The sequence below is a fragment of the Anas acuta genome, chromosome 24 (assembly GCF_963932015.1).
Source record: "Anas acuta chromosome 24, bAnaAcu1.1, whole genome shotgun sequence".
In the NCBI taxonomy this organism is placed as follows: Eukaryota; Metazoa; Chordata; class Aves; order Anseriformes; family Anatidae; genus Anas; species Anas acuta.
The window spans coordinates 2,822,392-2,849,949 of NC_089002.1; the positions used below are offsets into that span (position 1 = coordinate 2,822,392).

A 27,558-nucleotide genomic window follows, 5' to 3' on the forward strand; every position below is an offset into this window, starting at 1 on the left:
GACCCCAGCAGGGAAAAGCACAGCACCACTGCACACCCAATTAATCCCATTTAGCCCTAATTTCACATCCCATCCAGCAGCCCCCACCCCGCAGCCTTTGCCTGCTCAGGGCAGCACGCCCTCCCACCCGGCCCCAGGACCTCACTCACCTGGTCGGGAGGCAGGACCGACCAACCTGGGGAACATTTTTCAGTCCTGCTTGCTGGAATTTGCTGGTTCCTGCAGCACAGAAGTCAGTTTGGTTCTCACAGCCGCCTTCCAGCATTACACCTCCCCCTAACGAAGCGGTTGGGAAGGTTTTGTTAAGAGACCTTGCTAGGGAAGAGAGCAGAGATGACACCGTGTGTGGCAGAATTAAACCCAGCAGCTTTTAGCACAGCAGAACTTCAGCAGTCACCCTGCTATCGGCTTCTTCCCCCTTTAAAAATGGGTTACAATTCAATCAAAAATCTTTACCTACACTATCAAACAGTCTCGCCCCAGAGAATCCAAACCCAGTGCTAACTAGCAAAGAAAATCGAACCCAAGGGCCACGAGCTGAGGAAAAACAGACCTACAGAGGGAACATGAGGAGTAGGGCTTAGTTATTAAATAATCTGTTTATTGTATGGCTTTCACAAAGAAAAAAGACAAAGCACCCAAGTAGAAAGAATAAAAATGTATTTTCCTTCAGGTTTTAGACTGACACAGCAAGTACAAATCCTTTAGTGTGAGCACTTTACGGCAATTTGGAAAATTAACAAACCCCAGGTGAACGAGCACACGGTACAAGACTGAATCCCGACAGCTGCTTCTGCAGGTCTTCAACTCACGAGCTGGCTCCTGCCTTGGCTCCCACGGTAAAAAAAAAAACAACATCCTCCTCTGGACAGGGGTGGCAGGGGGAAGGGAAGGACAGGAAGGGGCTCTCCAAGTGTGCAAACCCCTTCTAGGAAGAGTTCTTTGAGCAGCCAGCCTGAAGTACACGAGACGGGGTGACCTTTCAAGACAACAGAAATCGTTTGCCCTGCCAATGTAACTTCACAGTACGTGGACAATGGGGATTTTGGAATCCAGTCCTGTCTGCAGTCCTCCTGTAACAGAGATTGAAGTAACACGCAGCTGGAAAAACTCCAGGTGAAAAGAGGAAAAAAAAAAAAAAAGTCAGATTGGCAGTCCCAAACTCATTTGGTACGTTACCTTCCTTTAATTCTAGATTATATGCATAGAGAACCTGACCTACCCCTACAAGAACATGCAGCATGATTTGCGTTAATTAGCCCAGCCAGGCACTGGGCTGGAGGAACTCTGTAAGTGGATTAAACGACTCCATGGTTTATGAATAAATTCTCATTAACCTGAATTTCCAACACACACACACACAGTGACGTTAACAGTGGTCTTGGCAGCTTTGGCAATGGAAGCGTCTCGAATAGCATCTGCGTGGCCTCCGGCACGGCAACTTCTATGCTCTGAGAGCTGCCACGAATCCAAAGGCCAGTTTGGTCCAGGGTAAAGATGTGCCTCTGAAGTCTCAACACTGCCAAATGTTGCTCGAGAGTAGGATACGCTGCGTCTGGAACAGGAGGGGCGAGGCTCGAAGAAGCCATCGTAGAACTACCAAACGCCACAGTGATTTAACTTTAAAAATTAACCCACTCAATTATTACATCCAGCCTCCTCTGAGAAGGTGACAGAGAAACCCCACAGGGCATCTTTAGTTAGGGGAACTCTAGAAACAGCTAAACCAGTATTGATGTGGAATTCTCTTCCACCTCTCCTTGTGCTGATGCCCCAGAAAATAAAAGGCAATCCCATCCTGGGAAGTTATTTCTGAAGGTTATTTCTGAAGGCCAGCACCTGAAGCAAATTAAAGGAAACCTTTACTTTCAAGCATTGAGTTCTTAAGCCAGCAGCTATAGTGTGGCTGGGATACAGATGCTGCTGCCCTTTCTTGGAAAAAAAGCGAATGGTCAAAAATTGAGAGAGAATACACTGCATCAGTGAAAGCCAATCTGTCAATGGTACAGCAACCACGTCAAGCAAGGCAAAAAAAAGTGCCAGAAAGGGATAAAAACCAAAAAAATTTACAGCTCACTAAAACGTTAGAAGTTGCCTGCAACAAGGCCACCTCTCTGCAGCCAGAGGGTGCACCCATCATGATGCTGAGGGTTGTGCGTTCGGTCAGTTCCAGCTTCTGCTCATTTTCCTTGTCACCTTTTAGTAACAGACTCAGGTGTTAAGAGAACAAGGAGAAAGCATCACTGAATTCAGAAGCTATTCTGACTAGCTGGACACAGAAAGGGAAAAAGAAAAGGGAGAGGGCACTTCAGAGGAAGAAGCAAATGATACTAAAAAAAAATATCTAGATTTAAATATTAAGCAGCTAGAACTAAAGAAAAATTATGTGACTGGAAAACAAAGAATACAGCAGACACCTAGAAGATGATGAAGGATTTTGAGGTCTTTGCTCTACAAGGAGCAAACACCACCTCGGTGCCATCTGTTACCTCTCACCCCATCGTTAGCTACTGGGTGAACAGCGGGGAATGGACTCCTGAGTCAGTGAGATGAGGATGAGTTCAGATCTTCACAGCCCCCTGAAATTTAGCTAACGGAGCACATCTGAGCACCGGTGAGCTCTCATCTGTAACAGACGGTGCGTATCAGTGAGGAGACTCAGGGAAAGCTTCATGTTCTAGTTAGTCTTTGGCGAAGCCCAAAAAAACAGCCGACACCACTGGCTGAGGAGAGCCCCCATTGAGTCACACAAGCAAACTCAGCGGAACGGGTTAGATTTATCTAAAATCTTGGAAGCCTTGAAGGAAGAACTTCACACGGAAAATGATCAAGGGAAAAAACGGCTCTGGGAAGGGGCAGCTGGGTGTGTGTATGCTATGCTGTAAACCGGAGTGTAGTGCTGTGGCATTGGGTCGAAGCCTCTAGGAGTTAAGCCAGGGGTGCCTGAGACACTCTGCTGCCGTCGCTCTTTTCTCTGGGATCAGCTCCAGCATTGGTAGTAAGAAGTCTGTGAAGGCAGCTGCCTCCTCTTGGGACCACTCGTATTTTTCCACCAAGACTTCAAAAAGGCCCCAGGGCTTCAGTTTGGTGATGTGCTTCAGATCACCTGAAAGCCAAGACAAAGAGGTTTCACTTCAGCCGTGCTACAGCCACGACTTGCAGAACATGCCAAGCAGCTAACAGCACAGACCGAATTCAAAAACTCTTCCAATTACTCGAGCATAGGGAAGATGCAATTGTGGAGCATGCTGAAGAAAAAAATGATACTAAAACCACTTTGCTATCTGCTTTTGAAGATTGTTCAAGACATGCACTTTTTTTTTTTTCCTTTCTGCTATTTCTGATCAGCAAATATTCTTTAACTTTATTAAATCACCAATTCTACAATTTGACATGACAGATAAACATTGTGCCACTGACTGGAATACATGTTATACATGCAGCACTGCTGGAAGAAGCTAAACGCTACTAACAGAAGTTGATTCTTTTATTATTATTATTTATTATTTTTAAAAAAGCATTAACTAAGCCAAGAATTTCTTCTGGGCTACTTAGGGCTTTAAGATTAGCAACAAGGTAAAATGTGTCCCTTCTTTCAGTAATTATACTGCAGGTTTTTTGTTTTTTTTTTTTTTTTTTTTTTTTTTTTTTTTTTTTTTTTTTTTTACAGAGAAAGCCTTTCATAAAACAAAGGAAAGACTAAGATTTCCAGCAAGGCATTCCTGTGTATTTCGGGTGTGGGGCAAGGGGGTAAGTGACATTTTCTGAATTTCCTTTTACCTTTTTTGGTGAAAAATTCCTTGGAATATTTTCCTGCTAAAATGAGCTTGCGAGGTATTTTCCCCAGAAGTTCTATGATCAAAGCAATGTGATCTGCATTTTTTCAAAAGAGAAGACAATATGACATCCACACAAGACTTTCTCTATATATACCCCAGTTTCCTTCCCTGGAATGTTAAAGACAAAGACACTACCTCCTTCAGAAATCACTTTGGGATGCACTTGAAACCAGATTACAACAAGCAAGGACAAAAAGTCAAGAGGTATGGTGGGGGAAAAAAAAAAGGGAATTTTGCAGGGATGATCAGTTTGAGAAGGTAAAGAATCCAGTGGTTAAAGGAACAGTGAACACCAGAACAAGAACTGCAAAGAGTTAAGCACAGCTGTCCCTTAACATCAGTAACTTGGGTAAATCATCTTTTTGCAATGGGCCTTTACATTGCCATCTCACAAGAGAAAGCTCTTTCTGAAGGAGGATCCACTGCCTTCCGTGTCCCATTTAAAAAAAAAAAAAAGACTTAAACGTACCTTCATCCCGTGAGTAATCTTCTCCAGAATGAGGCTCAAACAGATAGTCTCCTGTTGCTAATTCAAAGGCCTGAAACAGAAACAAGCATATTATATCACTTTAATGCACTTCACACATTGTCAGAAGCACTGCAGGTTGATTCTGCACAACTCTGCCAGAAGCATGCTGGCCAGAAGCAAAGTGGTCAAAAGAATTAAGCTGGGAAATTCTAGTATTGCATTACCATCTTAAAATGAGCAATTACTTCGTAACATTTTAGTAACTGCATTAAAAACATCATAGGCACATCTATAACAAATTTTGGATCGCACTGTACTACAGTAAGCTTGTGTGAAATTGTACAAAATAAAGGCTTTTCCCATGCTTAGCTTCTCTTTTGCCTCCAGATCATTCTACAAAATGATGTCCAAACTCTACAGATATTTTTACAAAGCTTTCCCTCCCTAAAACTTCCTATGTTAGAACGACATCTTTCAAACAGTTCATCTCTGAACATTCATCTATAGATGTGAAAAACATGTTTGAAACAAGGAAAAAACCTGGCATTCATTTCCACCGACCACTCCTGAATTCCATGACACATTTATCCTTCACATATTCACTTAACAGTACCTCTGACCTTCTGTATTCTTCGTTTTCTGTAAGGACTGCTGTAGAAAAACTATTGAATTAGGCACTCGGAGTAACCACTGTAATAATTTTGGCCCCACGTCCTGCAGAGACAACATGCCCCTAACTGCATTCCATGTTTACCACATCCATCAAAATCACAGAGTATTTTCCAAGACAGCGAAAAGGACTTCGCTCAATATTTTCCAAGCTTAAAATATAAAACCCAAGCTGTAATTTGTAGAAAACACAGAATGGAGACACCGAAGAGGCACACGCAGTAACTGACTAGATTTATTTTTTTTTTAAATCACTACGTTTGCCAGCTATCACAGGAACAGCTTCAGCCTTGTCTCAGCATTACTCAGACTATGACTCCAAACGTGCAGAGGATGCATGAGATTAAAATATGAAATGATACTAAAGACATCTGTGAAAGAAGACTGAATGCAGCAAAAAAGGCTCTTTATATGAAGACTGTTTCAGAATTGCATAATTGCCTTGTTTTTCCAAAGAATGACATTAAAGTGTAGTTGTTATTGAAATCTGCTGGTGTTGTACAGCAAAATCCTGACTTTCAAGGGAAAAGCTACATGCAGAAGGAAAAAATAAACCAATTTTGGTATGGAAACATGGTATTTCACAAGTCTGGATGTTGGCTGAAAGACTGATGGGTGGGTTTTTTTGTTACTAGCAGCTTTTTTCCTTCTTTCTTTTTCCAGACTTGGCTAGTGATTCAGCAGCCCAGAGTGCACAGCACATGAGTTCTTCCCAAAATGCTCCAGAGCATGGGTCTGAAATCCCCTGGATGACACCACTCACCATACACGCTGTGCTCCAGATGTCAGCAGGGGTGTTGTACCCCGATCCTATCAACACCTCCAGGGATCGGTACTGTCTTGTCTGGATGTCTTCAGTGAAGTGCTTGTGCTAAACAGAACAAATGTTTTACTGCACGGTTGGAAATGGTTTAAAGGGGAAAAAAAAAAAATCAATAACCTGGAAGGCCAGAGCAGATCAGAGCTCCTTTCCATCACACTTCATCTGAATTTTACATCCCTGTTAAATATTTCCTGATATTCCTACAAGCACGGTTTAAACTGTCTACACGAGACACTCCTTAAGTCTGGCAATTTAGAAGAAAGCAAAACCAAAGAGGCAGAATAGGGAAGACAGTTTCAGAGTTTGCACCCTCTCCTATCAGATCGTGATAGAGAGGCCGTGATTCAGTGACATGGAGGCAGGTAAAGCAACACAGGGACAGCAGCCTTGCCAGATGCTGCAAGCCTGCCAGTGACCCAAGTTTGAAGCTTTCCTTTCCTGTAAGATCTCAATTATTTTGCCACTTTAAAAGCCATATAAAATAGACATTTCTCCCATTTGAAATGTGAAACACTTAAAAGCAGCACAGGGCAATCATCAAAGAATAAAACCATTTATGAGTCTCTTTCATGTGCTTGCAAATCCAGTGAGATGGTTTGACAAGCTAATAAACTGCACAACTAGGCACAGAGCAATTCTTTTCAACTTCCTCCAGAGGAGCTGCAGACTCCCTCAGAAGTTTCACATATGCAGATTTCTACACATTAGATGCGACACTGTTCAAAGGCCTATTAAGAAGTAATCTAATGACCGGAGGCACCCAAAACACAGGCTGAAGTCTGCCTTTATAGGACAACTTCTTTCTTTGTATCCCTGTTCCCTGCTTCTCTTTCCCCCACCAATGGTTTTGAATTATCACAGCTCTCACAAGCAGGCATAAAACAGAATCTATTTTATGGATTCTTTTCAATCTCGGCATACCGCAAATGAATTAGCAGGTTTAAACTGTCAATGTAAAAAGGTTTTAAACTTACCACCCAGCAGGCATTTCCTAGGTCGGCTATCTTCACTTTAAGCTTATCTGCATTCTTGGGCTCAAGAGGATTAAGAAGGAAATTCCCAGCAGTCGATTTTCCTAGAGGCAACATGTACAACAGCTGATTAAAGCTACGTGGACAGTACTACCATCTGTCATCCAAATCCTACAGCCCTATCCCCACCCAGGAAAAGATTTTGCTTTCAGATCTGAACTTTTCCCTCTCCAAAGCCTGCGGTACAAAAGTCAGCCTCAATCTATGGCCAAAAGTCACCACCATTAAGCAGAAGGGCAAGAAAATATATGCAAGAGTGACTGTTTTCCAGCACGGACCTAAAGGCTGTCTGTATCAAGACAGGTTTTTTAAGTAAGGGCACTGCCAGAAGTTAAACAAGCCTCTCAACCCTTAAGAAGTCTTGCTAAATCCTTGAAGGACAGGAGTCCGCAGAGAATAGCATCTTCTTGACACAGCCATCAGTCACTGCAGCAACACAGACAGTTACAAGAGCTAAAGTATATATTGGGAAAAACCTCAATGGATGTGGTGGAGAGCAAAAATATTAAGTCACTAAATTACATCCAGCTGTAGCTCTCGAAAAGCAATTTGGGAGAGAGTTGCAAGAAGCAAACACACTTAGTTATCTAGCAGGGGCATCCAACCAAACACTGTCCAAATTTCAAAGTCTAAGTTTCACTTGCTGCGTTTTCACACAATTCCCTAGCAGCGCTCTGCCAAGAAAACGCTACAGAAAAATTTAAAAGAGAATTACAAATGTGAGCTTCTGCCTCCTCCTCCAAGCAGATATACTTGATCTGACCCTGACTCAAGGATACAAAAACAGATCTAGCAATTGATTCAGGTTTTTAAACACATTCCAGGTTGTTTGTTTTTAACTGCAGTACATTACCTGGTATCGTATCTTCTAATCCTACAAGCTTTGCAGCTCCCACACACGCCCCCAAACAAATCACATTCAAACAGAATTATTGAAGTGTTCTTTTTCCCCTACGCTGTATAAACTGTTTCAGCCTGCTTGCATTTCCAGTTCTGGGAAACCATTTACTCATCTCAAGTAACCGAGAGCAGTTAGCTTTTACTCCACAGCATGAACAGAACAATCAGAACACACTTAGCTACTGATCCCATAATGTAACAACCAGCGACAGTTTGTAGATTTAAGCTTCAATTTGTAGATTTAAGCTCCTAACTGTAGCAATAGCTGATATAAAGAAGGGAATGTTCCTATAATGAAAAACAAATGCATAAGTACATTTGTCGTGTTTATCAGTATACTGAAGCGGAAGCACTTACGCATTTGATAGTCAAAATTAATGTACAGCTGCAACTGGAAGGTACAAACAGCAAAATGTCTCAGGGTAGGACTGTCAGGTAAATTACCCCTGGCAGGAAAAGGTTCAAACAGGTGGTTCTGATCACTTCAGCCTCCAAAATGGAGGTTTCTATTAATATTCTGATGAAGTGTTGTAACACAGCTCCCCCACATCGAGGAGAAAGGAGCCCTTCCTCACACAGCTCCTCTTGTACCTTTGTTATCTGATGGGCTATTATTCTCGTTCTCATCCTCCGAAGGGATCTCTGTCCGGATGCTTTCTTGCAAATGGCTGATCTCCTGCTCGTTGAATGATTGCTGCTCGCTGGACGTAGGCTGACACACCATGGAATCCTCTGCAACTAAGGGCACGAACGAGTCCGACATTGTTGCTTGAGGCCTGTTCTCCGTGTCACCATTTCGCTGACTGTAATTACAACTATGGAAGTTCTCCTTCTTCTGGGTGTGAGGGTGATCACCACAGTTATTGGCATTGTGAAGGTCATCCTCGAGTCGCACAGACCCTTGGTTGCCAGAGTCTGGGAAGTCCGTCATTTGTATCACCCCATTGCAATTTATTTCTGTTACACATTTTTCCACGCTGCCTTCCATTAGAATAGACTGCTCGTGCACAATGACTTCAGCTGCAAGAGCGGAGAAAGAGAAGAGTGTGTCTAAACAAAGTAATAGCTGAAGCTGTTCAAGAAGGCCTCAGAAATACATGGGTCTCAAAATAGAACTGTACACAATCGTTCATTTAGTTTGTAAAGTAAGTTTTCCAGCTTCTTTACATGAGCAGAATGCAATGCAAATGTTAAACAACAGCCACCTCTCCTACAAATGCCCACTCTACTCATGGCACTGAGTGAAAGAACACAGCTGTGCTATGCCAGCAGTACTTTAGGTCCGTACCTGTCTTTTTGCCAGCATCTTCATCTGGTGGGCTAACTTTTATGAGCATTTCTAGAGGGCTCTGAGCTTCCTCCTCCTCTTCAGGACGTGTCTGCCCAGGGCTTGCTTCCTTCTCCATTTCCTCTATTTCTTGCATTCGCTTCTCTAACAGCTCAGCCTGACGTTTCTGCTTCTTTTTCAACTTCTTTTTCTTATTCTTTGACATTTTGTCAGCCTACACAGAAGCAAGCAGGGAAATTTGACTTAGTATCTCATATTTCAATAAATCTAAAGTAAGCCAAGCTTTACTTTTTTCTAGATCTGAGAAAGCAGTCTGGAATGAAAACTCTGGAGACAGTTCTCCTCCCAGACACAAAGCAAATACTAAGGTTTTCGGATCAGTTGTCTGTTCTTCTCACTGCATTTATGTCCTGAGAAACCAACAGCACTCTCCAAACGAGGGATCCCGGACTCTACAGGCAGTCATCTTCACAACAGACCTCAAAACCACCAAAGAGATTTACTTGATGGTGATATATTTGAGACAGACCTACCTACATTTCCAAGACAGCACCCAACCCGGTGCTTTTTGTCTACAACACACACAAATCATGCTTTTCCTTCTGATCTCATTATAAGGCTGATTTTCCTTAATGCCAACTGGATTATGAGACAATGCTGGTGCTACTTAGAAACTGACAGATACTTACACATGAAAGCTGTTACACTTACTGGTTTTGGCTGTGGTGCAGTGCTCACTGAAAGGGAAAGTGAGATCAGGAAATCAGTATGTTTATAGTCAAAGACTGCAACTGGATTCTTATCTTAAGGTAAGCTTTTTCCTAGGTGATCTGGTAACAGCACTTTAAAGGTATCAATCAGCAAATGGTATTTTAAATGTTTATTCCTCTATGAAAGTACAGCAAGAATTAAACTGAGAAAACATTAAATGAGTAAATGCATTATTAAAGTTACAGATCGCAGACCTGCTTGACTGATACTGAAGACTTACACTTCCTGTCATGCAGCTTCATTTGCTACACATATTATGCATCTTACCGAAAAGAAAATGCAAACCAAAACATTAAAATACCAAATCTAAGGGAGTTTTCCTAACCTAACCCAGACAAGCTATGTTGCAACAGGCTCAGCTAAATGCTGATGTTCTAAAATTAAGACTGACAGAGCATTCCAATCTGCACTGCTGTAGTTTTTGAGAAGTACCCACAGGTACAGATGGATATTCTCAAGAGTAACAACTGAAATTTTGCCCTCAGCTCTTCAGGAACGTCAGCACGTCAAGGAAGCTGTTTCTATTAAAAGTTTTCTGACTTCTGCGAACTGGCAGCTCTAACATATAAATCACCTTGTTGAGAACTTCCCCAAATGCATTTTTCCAGCTTCATGCAATGAAAGGAGAAACTTTTGTAGACAGTGCAAGAATGACCTCACTATATTTTTTACTCTAGGGGTATTTTGAGCGTGTTAGCTTTTATGCAGTGTCAGTCTATACAAGACTGACTATCCTACCACCTTATCTATTCCAGACAAATTAAAAAAAAGACCTGCATTAACAGCAGCTGTCAGCATGAATGTATCCTCCCTCCTGAGGATAACCTCCTGAGTATCTTTGAGGTAAAATGACTAACTTCACAACTTAGTTTTGGCTTTTGCAAGTGTTACTTGCATTATTGTTCCACCGTATTGAATTTGGAAGTTTTCCCTACTGAAATTGGTTATGATTTAGGGGGTAAGGAGGACTGGGGGAACAGCACCAACTTTTATGAAAAAAGCACCTGCAGAGCCAGATGGTGGGGGAGCCCCAGATCTCTGCCACTCTGTTGCTTCTGCAGCCAGCCTGCGGATATACTGGTCATTCACACACAGAAGAATGTTTTCAGGTTTAATATCTGTATGAATGATCCTACACTTCGTGTGCAAGTAATCCAGCCCCTGAAGAACCTGCAGATGAGAGAGAAGATAATCAACTATTAGAAAAGGCAAGGATCTCTAGAACCAAAAGCTGACTGAATTTGCAAAATCAGAGTTCAGCAGCTGCCCATGATGGTTAGCAAACCTCAAGGAGATTTTTGTTTCAGAACACTCAACATTAGTGCTGATGTGACCAGTGGTTATTAGACTTCCAGAAAACACAGATCTGAATAAAGATTTCTAAGTATGAAGTTAAAATAGTTCCTCATAACCTAAATTACTGCAGTTGAAAATCAGATTCTAATACTCCACAATAAAATCATACTTTCCTCCTCCCCTTTACCTCACACATAGAAAGATGTTTCTTCTTAGGCAACCAGCCAGTAGGAGGAACAGGTTTCTCTTGCTTTTCCCATCATTAAGCACTGTACTTACTGTGACAATTTAAAGGAAGAATTACTTGCACTTGTGAGGGTAAGAAGAGGGTAAAAGCAAAGCTGGCCTCCCATCAGGGTTTAAGTGACAGAAAACATGTACCTGTAGCAGGAGGTTTTTGCAGGAGAGAAGGGAAATAGCTGAAGAACGCCTTTGTTGCATGAGAGAGATATTATTGTTTTTAACTTTTGTTTTCTTCTGAAAATTTTTGCCCCACTATGACAGAGTTCTCAGTGGGTCAAGGGGAACAGTGCAGTCAGAACCAGAATGTACCTGTTTAATGATCTTTTTGACACAAGGGAGTGGAAGCCCCTGGTAATTTGACTTGATGATCCACTTCAGTAGATGATGCCCTAGAACTTCAAACACCATACAGATATCTGGAACTAAGTCAAGGAAAAAAAAACAGACATCCTGACCCAAGGAGCCCTCAATTCCCAGGACTAGGGATCAAAACAAGTCCATACCAATCGTTTCTACATTAACAAACTCTCATCCTTCTGACACAGCTCAGAGCAGCTGCACTCCTTAACAGCACCATCCCATTATACACATCAGTGCTTTACCCAAAACCTAAAATACAGAAGGACAGAGCTGGTTACAACAATGGTCCTAAAGCAGCAGTAGCAATCTCCTGCTTTGGGTGGAAGCCAGCTACACAAGCAACCATGCATTAGTATTTCCTGCTAGTATTGAAGCAGCTTCAAGCCAACAATGTAAGCTTTGGAACTGTTTAAACTCTTGCCCCAGGCAAAACTCAATGCCGGATCTCTCTGTACCAGCAGTACCTGAAAATATAATCACATTTCCATTTCATAAGTCATCCTCAGAACAATTAAATTACTTCCTCCACCCTGCCTCTTTACCAGCAAAACAAACTTTTTACAAGCCTGGACTCCAATAATATTTACATTATTTGTCTATAAGATCTCCAAGAGCTACAGTCACTACTGACACATTCAGTATTGTGCTTTTGCTTTAAAAGCCACCCTTCTACGATTTTATTGTACTAATTTTCTTCTACACTTGCAGGAAGCATGCATGCGTTTCTCAAGTGAGAGAAATACCTCAAGTCAACATTTACTCAGTGCTAGGTTCTGGAAAAAAAGTTGAGGAAATATGTTACGTGGCTACTTATTTTCAAAGAACTTTAGAAAGTTTATAACCTGCAGCCTGGTAGTTCTCACTGAAATAATGTTCGAGACGCTGCAAAGCTGAAAGATGGAAAAAAAAAGGCTAACTTGCAAATTTTAAGGATGCATTATTACAACTTCCCACAAACAACTGCCTACTAGAAGGTTATTCACAGACCTGCAGGAGATTTTTCAAAGCAATACACTTTATACCTCTTGGTATATATACCTTGGTAAAGGCCAAGGTAAGATGCTACCCTAGCTAGAAAACCACCTTATCAAGTTACAGACCGCATACGTGCTTGCTATTTTTAATTACTGACCCTGGCATTTTGTAATGCTTTACTTAAACAAGGAGTTATTACGAGGCTGCCTGCAAAACTAAAGGGTTGAGACAGATAGGCACTCTTGCCACAAAAGGTACCTTGGACATTACCTCGACCCTGATTCAGAACTGAGCTGTAGCCACGCCAGCAGCTCTTAGGTTGGAAGCATGACTAAGCAGCTCTGTCTCGGTGACTTATGCATATTACGTCAGGCTCAGTGGTCATTACAGCTTCGAGCTCTGCAGGCAGCTCTAAGGCGTACAAGGGGCAATGATTTCACAGCAGGACTCCTTGGGCAGTGAAAGAGATGCTGAGGCAACATTTACCAGCCCCTGATGTGATGGCTACCTAGAGAGCTCCCACCTCTATGCCTTTCTTCTAAAAAAAGGATACGAGAGCCATTAACTCCTGAAATCTTGAAGTCATCTAATAACTGAACAACTCTCTCTTTATTGGGATCATTTGGATCACTGTTGCGGACCTGCAGAGAAAAAGAGGGTTAGTTTTGCGTGCCTTAAGGTAATTACTAGACAAGAATATGTTTTGAACAGCAGATCTACTGCAATAGTGTGAGGTTCTTACCCAAAATATTTACTGCCACATAATCCATAGAGATCAAGCATCTGACTAATCTGAACTCCCAAAAGCAAATTAAATTGAGCCTTGCTCTCATGCACTCACCGATTTTAGCAACTTGATTTCATCCAGTGCTGTCTCTGTGTAGTGCTCTGCACTCTTCACCACTTTCATTGCCACGAATCTCTTCCCTCTATGCACGCATGGTAAATAAATTGGAGACTGTTAGCACTCATACACAGAAGTTATTCTCCAGGATCGCAGTGAGTAGCTCTCGTATGCAAGAGAATTATTTACAAAATCATGGAAAAACAAGGTTTAAGCACTCTTGTGAAGACTACGATGACTTGGGCCTCTTTCTATAAAGCATGCTAGTCATGTCTCTCAAAATGAACTAATAACAATGAACAATATCAAAAAGAAACTTCTGCATTAGGATATAGACAGGCACATTTTGTTTTTATCTAAACACAAACAGATGCACGTTTGTGCAAGCCTGGGGCTTCCTGCCAGAAACGCTGGCTAAGACATAAAGACTTACTGGATGTCCCAGGCCAGCCAGACAGTGGAGAAGTGGCCCCATCCCAGCTTCCGAATCACGTGGTATCGCCCGTTGAAGAGATCCCCTATTTTCACAAGGTGATAACCACCTAGAAAAAAACAGTGGGACGTTGATATAGCAAGAGAGCACGCAAGTGCTGAAGAACAGGTTATGGGGAACGAGCATCACAACTCGAGGCAGACTTATTTGATGTGTTTAAATACTTTATCATATAAACAAATGCAAATGGTTCTCTAATTGGATTTTGCCCAAAGAAGTGTATAATATATTAGAGGAAGAGCTGTGAAGAGCTCTTTATTTAATTGAAAAGTGTCTTTTTAATGTAACTGAGCTAAAACGTCTGACTTCTCCTTTTCAATGTAGATCATTGCTGCAGCATCACAAAAAAATTTCTTCAGTGAAAGCACCTGAAGTTCACCAGGCTAACAACCTTTGGAAAATGCTGCTTATGAATGGTCTGAGTATCAGCACTGCTATTGAGTGCTACTTCCCCATCAAGTGAGAGCACTCCAGCCAAGATCCCAACAGAGCTTCCATTTGCAACTGCTTTCCTGCCTGAAAGGCACACTGACATTTAACTTCACAACTGAAAATAGGAAAGCTGTGTACTCCTAGCATCTCTCAGCTGGGGACTATGCAGGAAGATTCCATGGCTGAAACATGAACACCTGAAAAGCCAGAGAAAGATGCTAGTTCTTTCCCATCCCTTGCAGAAAACAGAACAAACAGAAGAACAGCAGTTCTAACTGCTCAGTTGAATTTGCATGACCAGCATTCCAGCTACTTAATTTGCTATGTTAAAAAGAATAAGCCTGACCCTTTTGGTATTGAATTATACACTCTGATCTTTCCATTTGCTCTGTATTTGCAAACACAAAATTATCTGAAGCATGGTTACTAAGATGATGACTTTTAAAAGGAAAGAGTGAATAATTTGAAGTTTAGTTGAAAGTGGAATTAATTCCACATCCCCCCCCAATCAGAAAAATGACTGTCTGCTTTTACTGATTTTGAAAGTCTTCTGCCACAGAGAAGAAGCTAAAGGCATTAAACATGCACTGAAAACAACTCTCCAACTCAAGTCTTGACTGACAGAGGCTACCTTGGAGAACAGTTTCTCTGTTTCAGGTTAGCTTGAGAGATGTGATTATCTTCATACAATTTAAAAAAAACAAAACCAAAAACAGCAGGTAGGAAAACTAAGGAATGTCTCCATTACACTGAAAAACCTACACCCCAAACGGGTGAGTTCTCACCTTTACAGTAATCATTTGGATCCTCTTGTTCATCATCATCTGATCCCAGGATTTCCTCCTCTTGCTCTGGAAGATCATTCTCGGTGTGAGCAGCAGGGCCCCGGTGCTGAGTGTCGGGTCTGAAAGAGAACAGTTAAATCTCACACACGTTACACTGCAATTCCGTAGCTTACATTATATAGAAGGGATCGCCGATAACGGAGGAGATGCACTCCTCACTCAGCCGTCAGATAAACTGGTTTTCACTTACATGCTTTTAATCCTAAGGTGGATATGAACAGCTTTTCATACACTATTGAGAAATGCAATTTAAGGTCCTGGATTCACTTTTATAGCAGAATAAGAAGAAAGTCCAGACAAAATGGTGAGTTATAATCAGCTTGGTGATTCCATGAAAGTGTTAGTCTCTTATCTCCTTCTCAGCCCTTTAGTCAGTGAGATTTTTCTACAGCAAATTAAGATTATGAGATGCCATCTCACCAACCCTAAAGATTTACATGCTGGTGAATGCTATTTAAGGCTAACCCTCTATTTATTTATTTTTTCCAAAGGACTAAGAATTAACTCGTTTTAGAACTTGTGCCTTTCGCCCTCATCCTCTAGACATGAAATGACCATTTAACAATCCTTTTTCGAACACTTCAGAACTCTAAAAATCACAAACTCGAGCTCATCTCCTCGCTAAAGGTTTGCTGCAGCTCTCAACTGTGCAGAGCAGGAGCACAGAGATGTTCTGCAGATCCTCCTGAGAGCTTGAGACTGGAAAGGGATTGAGATCAGGCACCGAGGGGTATTTTTTTTTCTACTCCTCCATTCATAAATAAAACCACTCATTTTGTGTCTAACTTTACACCAAAGGGCAGCTCAGCTCCTGCACCCGAAGATCTCATTGGCAAAGGCCACTGCAGTGCCCTCGTACCTGGGCACTGAGATCCCCGAGCTAAAACCCACTGCTGCTATCCCCACCGTGCCCCAATTCCTTCTCAACAGCACGCAGCTCGCAGCCAGCCCAATGGTTTATAACATGTTTATAATGGTTTATAACACAGCAATACAGAAATAGAGGCGGCATTCACTTCACAAAGCCTTGTCGGGAACGGTCAATTCCCTACAAAGTTTAATTTTCAATATCCTTTTGTAGAAAGCATTTGTAATGAAAACAATGCCTGTAGCTCATTTGTATTGGCAAGGTTCAATGGCCAAGAATTGCACACCAACATCAAGCTTTCTTTTCCTAGAAGTACAACATTAAAAAAAAAAAAAGCTGGAGTTGTCCAAAGAGGTGGGTACCAGGATTTATTTCTTTACAGCAGTGACGTACGAGCACCAGATAACATTCTTTACAATGAGCTTGTCACTGTGAATTCGTGGAAGTTTCCTGTACTGAAGCTATTGTTCCAGGGAAGCAGCAGATGTAACTCAGGCTTCCCACCACCCTACTTCAAATGCAACTCATTTAGCTCCAAGGTTTAACTGCTGAAACAGCCACTGCTTACACCAGGGGATACGCTGCTGTACGTGGGCTTTGGGATGCAGCTTTCATAGCTCCTGCCCTGGAGTCAGGCGTCGTACCCTGGCTGTGCCAACTGACCTTCAGTTATGAGAGATGTAGTATTTCATTTTGCAGTGGTCATGCAACAGAATGCACATTCAGCATTTACCTACTACATGCGCAATCTGCTAAAATCTCGTATTAATTAATTTCTGCACATTAGATCTATGTGTATATGCCATACCTGCAAAGCACGAAAGGAAGAATCACCCTTTTCGATCTGATCGTGACGAAATTTGCAGCTGTTTACAACAAGGGACTGAGGTTCATGACATCAAAGATGCACCACCACGTCATCCCTGCCACAAGCACGCTGCCCAGCGTTTCCTTTTGGTCTGCTGTCAGAGCAACCAAGCCCTGGTTTGGGAATTCAGGAATGGATGAGCAATGCAGGGTCATGGTCCTGAACGACAAGGGACCGCCAGACAGACAGACCTTCCACTGCTGCCAGGCTAACGAGACATTTATCAGCTACCCCAGAGCCTGATCCAGCCCCAAGGTGGCTTGTAAGTAAATCTTTCTTCCCCTTGTGAGCCACGGAATTATGAATTGGGGGTAAGAGAAACTGGAAACAAGTCTTGGAGGCCAGAAATGTACTTTAAAAGTGCTGCATTCCTATGGAGACACGCAAACTACAGTCACGCTGTCCCCAGAAATGGGGATGCTGAGACCTATCAGACCCTATAAATAAAATAGGGCAAGGAGACCCAGAGCAAGGAACCAGATAGAGAATTTAAGGAGAATTGAAGCCCAGCAGCCACACCCGTGGCACAAGCAGCAAGGAGTAATTCTCCCCGGTGCTGCTTCCAGATTTCTGTAGCCATGCAAGACGCAGCACATCAGGACGGACTCAAAAGCAGATTCATCTCCCAACCCAGTGATGTGCACAGAACCAGCACGCTATCCTGCGGCCCCGGTGCGTCTCAATAAGGGGAATTTCACGCATGAAGGAAGAAGGTGCTGGAAGCACTCAAACCCAGCCACTCAGAAGCTTTCTGCCCCCTTGCAGATGGGGCTGGCGAGGCACGACACCGCCTGCAGCCCCATCTCAGCCTGTCCTGGGGAGCTGGGACGAGTCCTGTGGTGCACTGGTTGGTATAATAGGTTATAATATGGGAGACAGAGCTGTATTCAGGTCACATCCCTTCCTACAGTGCTGTTTGCTTCATGAAATCACCTCCAGACTCTCTCGTTTGCTGCCTTCCTGTGCAAATTCACCCGATACCATCCCACCGCCTCCTTCCCCCAGTGGCCACACCAACTGCAGATGGGGATTAAAGCAGTCTCGAGCGGTGCAGATCAGTGTTAACCCCAAAGAAAAACTGATGCACAAACCCACAGCCCTCAGCTGCCTGCATCCCTCCCACAGGCAGCTCTCCAACAGGCACAAAAGGCTGCTACGGGCAGCAAAAAATCCCTACCCGGTATGTAAAGGCGACAGCGGTTGCAGCAACATTGCAAAACAAACATAAAAAGCCTTCGGGAAAAAATGGTTAATGGTTTACATTAAAAAAAAAAATCTAGTGGATTAGGGTACTTTTTAAAAACCACCCCTGTTCTACCTGAAAACACTTCGATCGCCTTTTACTTTTGCTCCGTGGATGCACTGATTCATCATCAGAATTCACCGGATTTGCAGTTTTTTCCACAACTACAAAGCAGCATTTTACCGAAGGAGACCGAACAGCAATGCTAGGGCAAAATGCCAGCTCTTTTAGGGAATTCACAGGAATTCCCTAAAATTCCTGTGAATTTGGGGACCCCCCCCCAAAAAAAAAGTCCTTATTCTCTCAGGACTGCCCAAAGAACTGCAAGTCACCAGACAAAAAAAAAAAAAAGCCAAGAGGGGAACCTACCTGCATGAAGCGCGGCCTCCCATGGATAAAGATATTCCCGGAGCCAGCCCAATCGTTTTGGAAAGAGCCATCAAAGCTCAGGGGCCACGCTGCCGGGGAGGAGAGGGGACATGGAGGGCGGGTGGAGGGGCTGCTTCTCCCCGAGCGCAGCGGAGCTTTGTGCGAGGGAGGCGAGGGCTCTGCCTCCACCACCTAGCTGCAGCTGCCCAGCACTGCATTGCAGGTAAAGGGCCTCGCAGCACGGCTGGGGGTTTGCTCTCAGCCGGTCCCTCCTGCAAATTTGGTGCGGCGGGGGGGCCGGGCGTAAAAGAGATTTCGTCTCCTCCTCTTGATGTTTACCTGCCTCGATCTTCCCTCTAATGAAACGCAGAGATTCGCTCAGATCCTTCATTTCATCTTCCTGCACAAGCCGGTTTTATTTGCCTATGCGGTGGCTCAGCGGATTCAAAGCCGGGATGGAGCTGCTGGTAATTGCCGGCAGCCCAGCCCCTTTGATACAGGGGTGCCGGTACGATCACACGGGAGAGCAAGGGCGTTCAAAGAAAAAATGCCTTTTCTGAAGTAATTCCAAGCCTCTCCCATCCGGGGTTACAAGAAAAACGTATCCTTTACGGTTAAAAGCAGCAAAAAAAGTTGAAGAAAGAGTCTAACCTCCACCAGATCTTAAGAAGTAAAGAGAAGCGAGCAGTCTGCGCAGCAGCAGTCGCCTCTCATCTTCCTCAGATGATGCAGCGATCTCCTGGCCATCTCCTGGGCCTGTTCGGCCTGCTCGTTTGTGTAAGCCATGGGGAAGCAGGTCAGCAGCAAGGCGACACTAGCGAGTAATAATTTAGAGACTGTGCTAGGAAGGGATGGCTGCGAGCAAAAGGCGCTCGGAGGCTGCCTCTGCAGTTCGACACCGAGAGCTTCAAGGAGTTGGATTCAGCTGACTCCATAACTGAGAAGCTCGCTGCATTAAGAGCTACCAAAGCTCTTCATGCTGGAAGGAGTTAGCAACATGCGGGTTTTCCACTGCAGACACCATTTTGCTCCTCGTTCACTCCATTTGTTGCTCAACAACTCCACTTGCCCCTGCCATGCACAGCGGGGACAGAGCAGCCACGTGGAGGAACCAAGGCTTCAATCATTCACTCCTTACAAAGGCATTCAGGGAGTTGAGAAAAAACTTGTTTGTATTCCCGTGTCTGTCTCCCGTGGGATCACTTAGCTGGCCTGCCCACTAGAAGTAAGGTAAAGGCACATTAAGAAGCCCTGGTCACACGAGGTGTGTGCTCTTGCAGGTTTGCTCTGAAGCAGGCTCAAATAGCCAAAGTGGTGGGAGCACGTCCTGCGGGTGAGCACAGAAAAAAGAGGCAAGCAGGGAAATGCAGGGAAATGCAGGGCTGTTCATACTGCTCAGCACCAGCAGTGCCCCCACAGCTTCACTGCCACAACTCGGAGCTTGTTTCCTCCATGCCAGTAACTTACGTACCAAAACGTTTGGGAGAGATGTTTGGTTCTCCTATTCGAGGCCAGCAAGTGACTTCTTCTTCAAAAGGCTCTTCCCTTGTCCTTAAAACACTGGAAACGTGTGCTACATTTCTACCTGCTTTGAAGGGAGTCAGCAAACACGCTTAGTCCAAATCACTTTTGGCACACCCACCATCCTCACATACGAGCAAAGGCAAAATGCTTTCCTTAGTCCTTCACTTCACATCGCCGTGCCCTTGGTAATGGGAGGTCTGAAGCCTGTCTGTAGGAAGCCAAGGGCGATCGCTTTCCTAAGTGATTTTTACACCGCCGGCAGCACTAAAAGTTGTCATTCCTTCTTTGGGAGGAATTACATTAAACCTGCATCCTTAAACATAATTCATTGGTGAAATTTAAAGTGATGAGCAACCCAGCTCACCCCGTAGGACATGGATAAAAGCCCCGTAACACCCTTTCCACTGTAACCACCCACTCACAGACTTCCATGGCTGTAGAGCCGTGCCTTGCCCCACCTTGCTTCAAGTGCTGTCAGGGGTTCCTTGTTTTCATTAGGGGGAAAAAAAAAAAAAAAAAAGACCTGAAGCTCCATATGGCATGGTAAAAAGCCTACATTTAAAATCTCTCCCCAGTTCTCACACCTGTGCATCAAGACTGTGTGTCTGTAAGGGGAGCAGCTCGCAGACTGCATCTCATTGCTGTTCCTCGGTGTGCCCCAATCCCAGGGTTGTGTTAAGGCACATCGAGGCAGAGCAACGACTGCTGCTGCTGCCAGCCTCCAACGGGCTTACCTGAAGGAGATCTGCAAGCAAACCTCGTGTTTAATAAACACTGCCACTGTCTAAACCCAAACTCTGAGTATGAACTCAGGTCTGTACTGCAGAAGTACTTCCCTGCTTGTATGCACCTTACCCCTTCTACTCAATTTTCTAAGTATTTGAGGGAGTCTGGGAGAAGCATCTGTTGTGGGGGAGCTACGAGCCTATAACCCCCGTTAATTAGTAATTACGTGCAATTCATTCATTCTCCCACCCCTATTTTTCTGAATAAAGAACTGTCAGTCGCTGCCAGGGCGGCGGATCTGCCGTGCTTGCTGCTGCAGGTCAGTCGCTCCAGAGCTAGAGCTGGAAATCGAAGCAACGATCGTGGATCACTGCTGAGAACCTCCAGGACCAGTCTGGGAACACTTCGTTCCCAAAGAACTGAATGCAGAGGTACCGGAACATACTTCTGTTTAGCAGATCAGTGGGAGTTCAGTTGGAAGGTAAGTAATAATGAATTTCACATGACAATGCCACCAATGTACAAATAACAGAGGCAATTAAGTTTCTTGCTCCCCACAGCTACTCCCCCACAGAAGCACTTAACGAGCTGTTTGGAGAAGCGTCTGCTCTCCCAGCTACACAAACCGGGGACTTCCATGGAAACCAGCAGAGCTTACGTTACGGCCTGTCACGCTGAAGTCTGATCATCACTTCTGGATTTGAATGAAAAACCTTGTGGGCGAGGCATCAAGTTCTGGCTCTCGATGTACGTTCAAAATACTTACAAAAGATGCGGCCCTGGTATTAATTATGAAAGACAAGCGAGGAAAACAACCCGAGATCCCGATCCCAGGCAAAGTCTTCAAGAAGCAAGCTGAAGAGGAACTGAAGCGGGCTGTCAGAACTCCAGGGCTCTCCAAAGACAGCAAGGAGGTGGTACGAGCAAGAAATGCAATAATAAACTGGAAAGAGTGTAAAGACAGAAAGATTACCAACTTCCCCATCTGTCTTCATCTAGCAATTCTACTGGTCTTCAGTTGCAGAGGAAGAAAGATGCGAGGCTTCACTGCATGACAAGAGTCTGGCCAGGAGATTGCAGATAATTGTAAACATCTTCTGGAAGATGCTGATTATTGCACCCAGTTTGGAAGAGGGAGAGGGATCAGGATGGTGGCACTGTACCAGCTGAACTCTGCCACTGCTCTCCCTCCAGCAGCAAAGGGAGCTTGAAGAATTATTTAAAGCCCTGCGAAAAAACATCTCCCACTCGACAAAGCCCATAAGGGCCAAACAAATTCATCAGCGCACTCCAGATGGGAACAAAGCACTGCAACCATGCACCTTTCTCAGAACACATCACACATTACAGCTGTATGGCTACCTTTACCTTCGTAGTTATTCGTGCTCACAGCAATAAAACGTTCTGCTCAGAGGCTCGCTCAGCTCAATCCCCTCACTCCCTACACACACAACTGGTTTTGTGCACGACTAGGTCAACTTTTCCTGGAACAGAAGTCACTGCAAAAGCAGGACACTAGGCTTGATGAAATACCCAATTAACTAGACAGCAGACAGACTCGTAGCCTAGTTCTAATAATATACTTATTTCCTTCATTTCAGGAAAAGTGAGATATAATATGCAACTACTTGCTCTGTTTCTTGTCTGTGTGCTTTGAATCTGGACAGTTATTTTTTAGCCTGGTTTTTAAGCCCTGGGTCCTAATCGCAGAAGTAACCTGGATTGTTTTTTCCAGGACAAAGAACAGCTTGATCATGGAGCGCTTGTGAAAATGCAGACAAAAAACAGCCACAGACCAGAAGTAAAATATTAGTAGTCACAAGTGCCTAATTCCATTATAAGTCAGAGCCATTAGGAAAATGCATCCATATTTGCATTTCAGGTCAAACAGAAGCATGATTTGGTATCAAATCCCTCATCTTCCCCACTTACTGGGCTGTCATTCACACAGCACGAGGCTCAGAGCACACGAAAGGACACTTTGAAATGAAACTACCCAAATGCATGTGCCAGCACCGCTTCAGCCAGTTACCAGCCCTTCCACCTGCACCAGAGCCAACTCAAGGCAACGTTCCCACCCACACAGTACCCAGAGGGTGTCTCCAAAAACCAAGCCTTCAGAAAAACTCCTGCTAGCCCACGCTGCTTCCTGGAGCACCACGAGCCTGTTACAGCCACACGTGCTCCGTGCTACCAGCCCTGCACAGCAGCAGCCACCTTGTGGCTGATGAAAGCCAGAGCACTCGGCACACCCGTTGCACCCTTCTGCAAAACCAGCACAGCTCACAGCACACCACAATGCAGGAATGGTGTTTTCAGCTCCCCAGAAGTCACGGGAGGAAAAGCAGCACCAGAACTGTCCCCAGGAGAGCACCGCGCAGCTCCCCGCTTCCCCAAGCACCACTGCAAACACTACACCTAAGGCATCTGCTCAGCTCTGAGGGGTAATTGCCTCAAAATAAGAAATGCAGAAGTATTCCGGATTTTTGGCAATCAAGCAAAAACAACCACTTGAATTCACCTCATCTGATCCAGCTGCTCGACAAGTTTATGGTTAAACTTAAGAAAAAATTAGTAAGAAAAAAACTGAAGCTTACAAGCTCATTAAAAAAAAAAAAAAAAAGAAAACCAAAGAGGGGCTTTTTTGAAGTTTGAGAATCACCTGATAGTGCCAGAGATCTTCCCACCTCACAAAATGATAAAATATAGAATAAAATATATCCCATACTTTCCAGATAGCTTTCAGCAACATTATCTTTTGGCAGCAGCCTATGTTGCAGTAGCCTACATACCAAACTCCCCACGTTGTATTAGGGACTAGAGCTTTTTGACCTGTGCATTTCCTGACACTGATAATACGATAAAGACCAAACAGAAACTTGCCTCTCGTTTTGTAGAATTTAAATCGTTCAAAATGATTTCTATTTCCTTTATGATGGAAAAGAGAGAAGGAAAAATAAATAAATGCCTCCCTCAAGGCCACAAAGCGACCCAACAGGCAGTGTTAGACCTCAAGATCTCTCTATTTAGGTTTGCTTTTTGTCCCCCCCAGCCGTTCAGCTACCACTCTCCCTGCCCTCCTCCTCCTCCACTCTCACAGAAATGGAGGGCAACAGGTCCGCAGCCACAGCAGCCTCCCAGCTCCGCAGCAGCAGACGCAGGACAGACGATCAGGCTAGGAGGAGCTTCCTAAACAGAGATCTGAAACAGCTGGTTTAGTGATTCCTGCAGATGACCAGAAGATTCGGGGTAACTTATCAGAGCAGGAAGAAACGGGTACCTCATGCCTTCATAGTACCAAGAAGCTTTTCCAGCTCTTTCTGTAGAAGAGAACATTAGGACACATACTCACTCCTTCACTGATATCAAATAAAGCTTTTAAAAAGGTAGGACAAGAAGACAGAGGAGCAGAGTAAGATTCACAGAGAACAAAGAACTTTGTTGACCTTCCCATTAAAAAAAATCTTATAAATGGAACTGCAATTAGTATTTACAGGGGTTTACTTTGTTTAAGCAATTTAGCCTGTTCTTCTCTGAACCTAAATAGCTGCAATTTTCATTTCTGAATGATGAAAGAGACAATTTGCTAGTTTTATACTATGCACAATTACTTTAAGTGTTTTTTTTCTTTGTTTTTAGCCAGATTGGATTGACAACAAAAACACAAAGCAGGTATAGTTCACCTCCAAAGTGAAAACAATTTTGAATTGCTTTAAATCCCTTCTGAACATTCTTTGCATTTTTACTTACCCGCAAGGCAGCTCCTAACTCTTGCCAATCCTAATCTTCTAAAATCAGCTGTTCCATATAGGAAAAGTGACGAGTGACCTGACCAACTGCCATTGAACAATGTGCGTTAAGAGGACGTTTCACGTGGCTTCAAGTTTAGATTTTATGGAGAAAGTCTTACAACCATGCAGTTAAGCTTATTTTAGAAGATTTAAGCAGAGCAGCTTTGTATTTAAATAGCATAACGGTTCTGCAGCCGGGCCTCCAAATCAGAGGCTGATGCTGGGCCTTTTGCATTGTACAACATAAAGCATGAAGTGCCTGGGAGTTTCTTTAACTTCTGAGGTAGGATCGAATAAATAGCACTGGCAAACAGAGCTGAAGCAGCTAGTTCCAGAAGGTAAGCACAGCACTTTATGAACAGCATAATTCTCCCCTCACATCAAGGTTAGTGACAAGATCAAGCAGCGGTCCTGGACACGACCTGCTCCAGCTATGTGGTTAAAGAGGATTCATTCATTTATTTATTAAAAACACGCCAGCACTGGAAGCTAACGTTCAACAGCTTCACGATTAACATGTAAACAGTCCTTGCAACTGCAAACATAGCCAGCATTGGTTGTCTGCAGCTGGACAAGAGAAAAAAACTAAAGTAGGCAAGAAGAAAACCAAACACGTGATTATTCATTGGGAAATTAGGACACAAAGATCAAGGAGAAGCTCTTCAAAAATTGTGCTAAGGTTATCTGCAAAAGATACCAGAAAACGTACAAAACAGCGGGGAAATATAACACACATCTCCCAGAGAGCTGAGAGTAACACTCTCCACCCCTCAGAGCCCTGCCTGAGAACCAAACCTTTTGCTGGACATAAAACCAACCCAAAAAGTTCCAAAAAGACACGGATTTGTCAGAGGAAGTGACTAAGGAAGCGTTACGGGTCTGAAGGAAGGCACCCTGAACCTCCTGCCCACCCCAAGCCTCACTTTGTGCACTGGCAAGTGTAAACAGAATCCTTACAGAAATAAAGGGCATTTACAGAACGGGTCGGGGATTTACATCACCGCTGACTGGGAAGGAACCCGTAAGCGGCGATGAATGCAGCACTTCAGGCGGCCCGCTGGAAGCCATTGTTTGGCGTTTACTGCAGATCCTTTAATTTCTCCTATCGGCACCCAGCCGCTCACCACACCGAGGGCCCTGCGAGATTCCTGCGGTGGGAAGGGAGCCGCAGGAGAGCATCAAAGTTAGAGAAGGAACGAACGAGGCGCTGGGCTCCTGCTGTAAGAGTTGGAAAAAGGGGGAAGGGGAGCAGAGGGAGCCCGGTGCCTGCCAACAGCGGTTACGGGGCTGCTCTGGGGGGGGCAGACGGGCTCCTGCAGCCCCCAGCCGGGGCTCGGACCCCCCCCCAAAGCCCCTCAAGGGGCTCCGTTACCGCCCGGCCCCCACCCAACGGAACCACCACCGGGGGGGCTCCCCGTGAGGAGGAACCGAGACCCCCCCACACACCCCGAGACCCCCCCTGGAGGCCGAGACCCACCCCGGAGGCCGAGACCCCCCCCTCAGGGCCTTGTTCCCGTCACGGCCCCACCCGGCGGTGCTGAGGGGGAGGCTGGGGGGGGGGGGGGGGGGGGGGGCTCCGACCGCTCCTTCCCGCCCAGGAGCCCCCTGAGGAGGCCTCGTGAGGGGGGGTTTGGGGGCGGGGGGGGGAGGCCGGGCCCCCACTCACTTCCTCTGCGCCTTCTCCTTCTTGGCCTTGGTCCGCTTCTTCCGAGCCTGCAGCGCCAGCACTGCGGGGAGAGAGGGAGAGGGGCGTGAGGGGACCGGGGGGGGAGCCGTGAGGGGGTTCTGAGGGGAGGGGAGGGGTGGGGGGGGTTCGGGGGTCCCCTCCCGGCCCGCACCTTTCCGCTCCATGGCCGGCAGCCCCGTGGGCCCCCCGCGCATGCGCGCCGCCGCCTCCCCCTGCGCCACGCCGGGCCGCGCCGCGCATGCGCCGAGCTTCGCGCGCAGCCGCCGCCGCCGCCGGAGAAGAGCCCCGCCCATCGGCACAGCCGGCTCCTCCCCCCGGCTCGAGGAGCTGCTGGAGGCGGGGCCAAGCGCCGAGGCCACGCCCACCGTTCGCCGCAGGCTCCGCCCCCGCTCGCGCGCCGCGGGGAGGGGCTGGAGGGGAGCCGGAGCCGCCATGGCGCGGGGAGGGGAGGGAGAGGGGGGGCTGGGGGGAAGGGGGCGGAGCGCCGCGCGTGTGACGTCACGCGGCGAGTGTGACGCGAGAGGGGCGGGGTAAGAGGGAAGGGGGCGTGGCCTGGAGGGGAAAGGGGCGTGGCCAGGTTCCCGCGCCCGCGCCGGGAATGAGCGGGAAATGGATGCCGGGTCTTGGGAGGGGGGGAGCTGGGGGTTTTGGGGCTGGATCTGGGGGTTTGGGGGCTGGATTTGGGGGTTTTAGGGCTGGATCTGGGGGTTTTGGGGCTGGATCTGGAGTTCTGGGGCTGGATTTGGGGGTTTTGGGGCTGGATTTGGGGATTTTAGGGCTGGATCTGGGGGTTTTGGGGCTGGATCTGGTGCCCAGGCCCCCGCCGGCGTCCCCTGGGCGCGCGGCCGGCGGCACGCAGCGCAGACGCGACGCCCGGAGCAGCGCCGTGGCGATTTCCGCACGGATTTGACCCAAATTTCCGCCCCCCCCACCACCACCCGAACCACCCGGTGTGGGGGCAGCGGTGGGGCCGGGGCGCTGGGTGCCGGCTGGGCACAGCCTCCTGCGGAGCGGACCTCGTCGTCCTGCCCCCAGCTGGGCGAATAACGCGGGGCAGGGGGAAGGCTGGTTAATTAGCAGTGGGGTAATGAAGGTGCCAGCACGGCTCTGGTGGGCTTGGTGCTTCCATCCCCTCGGTGGATCCATGCGAGAATCGGAGGTGGCGTTACCAGCACTGATACAGCACTTCCATGGGCTTTGCTGG

The 27,558-nt window shown here is 45.7% G+C and overlaps 1 protein-coding gene across 2 annotated transcripts; it reads right to left on the reverse strand.

The window, feature by feature from the left end:
- Positions 1-643: 643 nt before the first annotated feature.
- On the reverse strand, positions 644-26,662 carry SRPK1 (SRSF protein kinase 1). Of its 2 annotated transcripts, XM_068660290.1 has the most exons (16): positions 26,506-26,662; positions 26,334-26,394; positions 15,219-15,337; positions 13,942-14,050; positions 13,506-13,593; positions 13,218-13,305; positions 11,639-11,745; positions 10,795-10,960; positions 9,731-9,756; positions 9,020-9,233; positions 8,323-8,751; positions 6,775-6,875; positions 5,741-5,848; positions 4,309-4,378; positions 3,781-3,873; positions 644-3,106 (listed from the first exon to the last, which is right to left on the reverse strand). In XM_068660290.1, exons 1-16 carry the CDS (start codon positions 26,645-26,647, stop codon positions 2,922-2,924), a joined length of 2,106 nt encoding a protein of 701 aa, XP_068516391.1. In that variant the 5' UTR covers positions 26,648-26,662; the 3' UTR covers positions 644-2,921. The 2 variants fall into 2 exon arrangements, with proteins under 2 accessions (XP_068516391.1, XP_068516392.1); XM_068660291.1 differs by lacking the exons at positions 26,334-26,394; positions 26,506-26,662 and adding an exon at positions 18,627-19,303.
- Between the last annotated feature and the right edge of the window lie 896 nt (positions 26,663-27,558).

What these genes read in the sequence shown, in the direction of transcription:
- SRPK1 (XM_068660290.1), bottom strand. Translation starts at nt 26,647, where the DNA reads ATGGGCGGGGCTCTTCTCCGGCGGCGGCGGCGGCTGCGCGCGAAGCTC. An exon ending in TAGGAAATGCCTGCTGGGTG is followed by an intron (nt 5,849 to 6,774) that starts GTAAGTTTAAAA and finishes TGTTCTGTTTAG; the next exon opens with CACAAGCACTTCACTGAAGA. An exon ending in GGAATTTTTCACCAAAAAAG is followed by an intron (nt 3,107 to 3,780) that starts GTAAAAGGAAAT and finishes CTTGGCTTTCAG; the next exon opens with GTGATCTGAAGCACATCACC.